The 6000-nt window shown below is 36.1% G+C and overlaps 2 protein-coding genes across 8 annotated transcripts; one reads left to right on the plus strand and one right to left on the minus strand.

The window, feature by feature from the left end:
* Positions 1-194: 194 nt before the first annotated feature.
* LOC126614445 (40S ribosomal protein S15a-5) lies at positions 195-2767 on the minus strand. Of its 7 annotated transcripts, none has more exons than XM_050282123.1 (5): positions 2529-2745; positions 2091-2132; positions 1747-1928; positions 675-835; positions 195-551 (listed from the first exon to the last, which is right to left on the minus strand). In XM_050282123.1, exons 3-5 carry the CDS (start codon positions 1874-1876, stop codon positions 453-455), a joined length of 390 nt encoding a protein of 129 aa, XP_050138080.1. In that variant the 5' UTR covers positions 1877-1928; positions 2091-2132; positions 2529-2745; the 3' UTR covers positions 195-452. The 7 variants fall into 7 exon arrangements, with proteins under 7 accessions (XP_050138080.1, XP_050138078.1, XP_050138077.1 ...); XM_050282121.1 differs by having other exon boundaries at positions 1747-1973; XM_050282120.1 differs by having other exon boundaries at positions 1747-1994.
* A 626-nt stretch (positions 2768-3393) lies between these two features.
* On the plus strand, positions 3394-5649 carry LOC126614447 (mitochondrial import inner membrane translocase subunit TIM22-3-like). The gene is made up of 5 exons (XM_050282124.1): positions 3394-3657; positions 4604-4668; positions 4809-4881; positions 4966-5019; positions 5223-5649. The coding sequence occupies exons 1-5, from the start codon at positions 3465-3467 to the stop codon at positions 5462-5464; spliced, it is 627 nt and encodes a 208-aa protein (XP_050138081.1). The 5' UTR covers positions 3394-3464; the 3' UTR covers positions 5465-5649.
* Positions 5650-6000: the final 351 nt, after the last annotated feature.

Here is a 6000-nt window from a genome sequence, read left to right on the forward strand (position 1 = left end):
CATCAACATTTGCAATCTAACACACCTTTCCATCAACACACAAAAATTTGTTGACCTATAAAGGCCATGTCTCTGATCCTATAGCAATTCCAAAGACTGCTGAGAAAGATCTGATCACGCATGCCTGGAGTCGAATTCTGACCGTGGACACGCTACATAAGTAATCACGTCTTTCAGTAACGATACATAAGTCAAAACCAGAAAACCCCGACCCGAGGAAGATATGCTTCAAATTAGGTTTAAAAGAGTAATAGAGTGGTTCCGTAAATGCTGCTACATTTTTTGTAACAAACAAGAGCACGGTTTCAAGAGGAGTGATCCTGTTCCACCATTTATCTAAATCATAAGATGACACAAGATTCACATCGGTTGAAATTGAGGCAAACAAAACTACAATCCATGTTGGTGAAGTCGGGATGTTGTCGTATAGGTCAACATTTCTCCCTTCCCATCTAATGAAAATAGCCAAGAACCTGACCCCCAACATTACGCTTAACAGCCTCTTCGTGATCCAACACACCTTCGGGAGTAGTAATCACAACATAACCCCACTGCATGAAGAGAGAGAAGCCCCTTAACAGAAAAATCCAGACTTTCCCACACAGGCACCTTTAAATAATAAGAGACAAAAAAGAACTTTTAACAGATCTTTCGACATCAGGAGGTTAACAAACCTGTTTGGTCGGAAGGGTTTGCTTTTTGTACTCTTCAACATCTCTTGCCTTTACATCCTGCCTGTAAGTAAGAGCTTTACAATCGTTAACCCTGCCTTGTAGTTGAACCGTTATCCTCCCCACTCTATGTGGATCAAAGATCTGAAAATCCTTGATGTAACCTAAAGAAAACATACCACGGTCAGGGACATTAAAACATAAACATGCAACAAATTGACAAATAACATTTGGAGCTGATATAAACATTTTTATTCACCCTCTCCCGCTTCAAAGAAACGAACAAGAAGTGTAATGCATTTGGTACAAAAAAAAATGCTCCTCTTTCTTCTGTATGTTCAATACAACTACAAAACAGAGCTCCCTTCTAGCAATACAGTGAATTTGAAGACAGACTTATATTTAAATAACTGTTGAAACTTGAAAGACATCCTAACACTAGCTTATATTAGAAAACTAAACTTTTCGGTAGGGCATTCACGAACTACTTCATAAGCAAAGAAAGAAAATCATATATTAATATTATTTAGAAGAAAAGAATATCCCGTCTCCAATTAAAACAACAATGTAACCAAAGGATCCCATAATTACTTACAAGTTGCTATAATGCTAGTCCTCCAATACCCAGTATAAAACCATCACCAAATTATTTGAAGCAATATATCCTCGAACATTCTTATTATTTATTTACCTTATTCAAGAATGCCTGATTATGCCAAGCATCAGAATGAAGACTGTGTTATGTAATTCATAAAGTGACATCGTAGGTAAGTTCAGGTGAAAAAAATAAAGACAATAAAGCCCTAAAACTAGTCAGCCTGTTCTGGATACCATTTCCTTGTTTACGTGAAATAATGAAAATAAAAAATAAATAAACCTATGTTGACTAAAGCCAAATTCCTAGATCCCACACCAGCTAACTGAACTCAGTTCTATAGGTCCTTATTCACTACAAGTTCACCGCTTTCAAACCCTCTCAACAAATTAACTTAACAGAAATCCATATTCCGAAAGTACATATTAAGCATTAATTATCAAAATCTATATACTAAAGGAGGAGACTGTAGGGCTTTACCTCGATCTTTCATGATTTTGAGGAATGATGACATTACTGTGGATATAGGTTTCAACTCCACCGTATCTTTCCCCCTTCTCTCGGCATTCACTATCGATCTCAATGCATTATTCAATATCATTCTCCCCATCCTTATGTGTGCAAAATCCAACCCTCAAATGTCACGCACCCAAAGGAAGGCTCTGTTAGAAACAAAAAGGTATTGCTGTGATCTTTAACCCTCTTAGCTGTGTAGTTGGAGTGGTTAGCTGTGAAGTAATACATACAAAAATTTGAAATATTGAAAAGTATACCTAGAACAACTAGAAAAATAGGTTACATTCCTGCACTTAATTCGTACATACCAGCCACAAAAGTAGTAGCATTTCATTTGGGGTTTCTCATTTCTGCACAAAGTTGTTTAAAGTTGCAACCAAAATGTCATTACCACACCCATAAAAGTCAGGAAAGAAGAACATGTTCCCAAGTAATTAGAAGCTTTCTATTCCTAATTATATACAAAAAAAAAAAAAAAAAGTTGCCATTTATTTACTCTCCTTGCACAATTTATAATCACGAATAGACCAATTGGGCAAAAATTTTAGGGAAATTTTATAAACGAAATAAAGCATCCAAAATTTCATTGAGCAATTTCACTTCCAAACAAATTGGAATGGCACGCGCAACATGAAATATGTTCCTTCAACGCTACTCATGAAGGATTCAGACTGTGCAATCCTAATTCACAGCAGAAGAAAACCCTATTCAAATTAAACAAACGTGGTGCTACACAGACGTGGTACCTGAGCCAATCCAGAAAACCCAATGACGTTGAAGAAGGTAAGCAGCAACGAAGTGAAGAAATTTGCGGAGAGAGAGCACTGGCTGAGCAGATCAGACTGCAGGAGGCGGCGGCTGAGCAGACTACAGAACAGATGGCGAAGAAGAATGGAAGGGTTAATATTAAGGGGGGGTACACAACGACAGCGTCTCGGGTTGAATTTCACTCAATTCATATACTCTATTTCTCTCAATCCAGATAATATAATTGGGTATATTTTCTAGGGTTCTTTTATTATTTCTTTTAGGCTAAATTCATAGGACACTTGCATGATGAAAAACTAGGAATTAATCCTTTGTGGTCTAGAATGTTAGCAAATTTAGTCCAAAAGTAAGATTTCTATTAAATAACTGTTAAAAGTTGGGGTAAAATTGTATTTTCAGTTTCAATTGACATTGAATTGGGGCTTTTTTTATTTAAAAATTTAAGCATTATTTTTTTTGTTAATTATTATAAAAAAAATTATTTATTTTAAATGTCAATTAGAATTGAAAATATAGTTTTACCTATACTTTTAGCAGTCATTTAACAGAAATCTTACTTTTAGACTAAATTTGCTAACATTCTTGACCACAGAGGTTTATTTCCTAATTTTTTCACCACGGGGTCATCATACAAATTTCCTATGACCACGGGGATGAATAATCCAATTTGGCCTAAATGTTATAAACTTCTTTAAAATCCTAATTGAATACATCTAGATTTCTAGGTATTTTAATAAACAATCTTAAAATTCTAATTGAATATACCTTAAATTTAAGAAAATCACTTAGAATCCTAATTGAATATCCCTAAATTCATTAAAAAATTAAAATCCTAAATGAATAGTGTCAGTTTAGGATTTTTGTCCATTTCTGATTTTGGAGATTGAATAGACAGAGAGAGAGTGGCAGCGGGCATGGCGACGACGTCGGTTGATTCTCCAAACACTGAGATGGACACCAACACTGAGCTCGATACCAATCCAAACCCTAATTCGAACCCTAATTCTTCGAACTCATTAGTCCCTGCGTCCCCCAATGCTGTCTGCCTCCTCAGGTTCGCCGGAGACTCCGCTGGCGGCGCGTTCATGGGCTCCGTTTTTGGATATGGTCCCCCCCTCTCTCTCTGTATATACATATATGTATGTGTGCGTGTATACATGTGTCTGTGTTGTGAAGCTTTTAATTGCATGATTGTGGTGTTTGTTATGAGAATTTGAGTGGTGCTCATGAGTGATTTGGAATTTTTGGGAAAATATGCTTTTATTCAATGAGTTTTTAGGGTTTAGAAAAAGATTGGATTTTACTTTCTGAATTTTTGGTGGTCTTTCGCAGAATCATTGTTAAGATATGCTAGTGTTTTGAGATGTGAACTTGTGGTTTATGGGGTAAATTTGGTTAATTTCGTTCTTTATTGTAATAGAGAGTGTAATTCTATAATTTCCCGCTGGCACTGATAAGACAGTAATTAATTTGGGTTTAAGTTGATAATTTAAGGGTCTGGGATTGAACAGTGTACTGTAAGCTTGTGGATAGACTTGGAGCAGGGTACATGGCCTATGCTTTATTGGTATTTTACTCCCAGATATCGAGGCTTCACAGCCTTATACATAGTTCGTTCTGAGCTTTATACTGCTATTTGCTCGGTTCCTGTTTATGTTCATTGCGTCTAACTAGCGGGTAGAAGCTGTTATGAGAGAATTCTGATTGTCTGTGATTATTAAGGTTTATTCAACAATTAGGCCACCATGTTTGGATAATGCCACTCATTTCTGTGTCCTGTGTTCACATAACGAGGCGATGTAGAACAAACCATGCTACTCAAACTTGGCTTGATATTTAGTTGTTGAGCTTGGCCTGAATTTTATACTTGTAAATACAGCTAGACATTTGAGATTTGGCTTGATATCAAGTTTATTAATGAATTATTAGATGAGCAAAGCAAACCCTGCTTCAGCAATCTACTACTCAAATAAACCCCAATTTATCTTTTTTTCGTTTACTTGAAATCATTCAGACTGAGATTTTTGTTTTACCTTGCCTGGATGTGTTTCAGGTGCGGGGTTGGTCAAGAAAAAAGGCTTTAAGGGATCCTTTGGAGAGGCAGGATCTTATGCTAAGGTATGAAAATTCCTATTATTAATTGATTGTTTCGAAATCTTAGTGTAATTAATTTAGTTTCTTATGCAATGCTATTTACAATGTCGTATGTTTCTTTGCATTCAGTTGTTAAGGTTCACTTTTATATTTTCGCCTTTCAGACATTTGCAGTTTTGTCCGGAGTGCACAGTTTGGTTGTCTGCATTTTAAAGAGGCTGCGAGGAAAGGATGATGGTATGGGAACTTGAATGCAGAAATGGTACTTTTATATTATTCATTCATTCATTATATCGTGTTCACGCTCTCTTCCCTGTGCAGTTATTAATGCTGGAGTAGCTGGCTGTTGCACTGGTCTTGCTCTTAGTTTTCCAGGTATCCATCATGTTACAGAGTTACGATAGTTTATAAATTAGCAATAAACACATTGACTTCACTTTTAAAATTAAAATCCTTAATATCTACAGAAATCCTGATTTTTGGTCTTATTCATTTTTGGCTTGTCGCACTAATCAATTAAAGCAGTTTCCGTATTGTATATCACATCTTTAATTTAGAGTACCTTATTTGATTTGCAGGTGCACCGCAGGCTCTTCTACAAAGCTGTCTCACTTTTGGGGCATTCTCATTTGTTCTTGAAGGCCTAAACAAGCAGCAGCCAGCTTTAGCGCAACCATTTTCTGTGAGAAAGAAAAGTGAGCAAGTCTCTCCCTTGGTGCTCCCCCTTCAACTTTCACTACCGGGCGAACTAAAAGCAGGTTTCACTTCCTTTTGCAATTCCTTGAAGAATCGCAAGAAAGGCAGTTCTCACACAGCCTAAGAAATTTTGTCTCATCATTGCTTTTTATGCTTTTCGGTCTTCGATCAAGTGGTCCTCTTTCTCTACCTTTTTTTTTTCCTTAGTATGACGGGGTATCATGTGCTATGTAAATTTTTTTAGTTGAAATTCTGGATGCAAGTTATGAATTTGGTTCTTCGTAAAAAAATCTGTTGGATCATTGTGCACATATATTTGTGATGTGGGAATTTACAACTCTCACAATCATATATGCCCGAATTACTATGTTGGCTGGCATCGACCGGTGCATGCCACATTATGAGGCATGAGTCAAAGTGAGACCCAAGTCACGTGTTGTATGTCCCTGTATTTGTTTTTTTTCCCACTACTTGATGGTAAATGTCGATATTCCAATCAAATATAATTGGGTAAATTACATTTTACCATCTCAGGTTTAGGGTCGATTTCAATTCTTTACAACATCTTTAAAACATTTCAATTTCATACATTTACTTGTCATTTTATTTCAATTTCATACATCCGTTAAAAAATATATTAAGTAAACCGTTAAGTGATAA

This window comes from Malus sylvestris, chromosome 3, assembly GCF_916048215.2.
Source record: "Malus sylvestris chromosome 3, drMalSylv7.2, whole genome shotgun sequence".
NCBI lineage: Eukaryota > Viridiplantae > Streptophyta > Magnoliopsida > Rosales > Rosaceae > Malus > Malus sylvestris.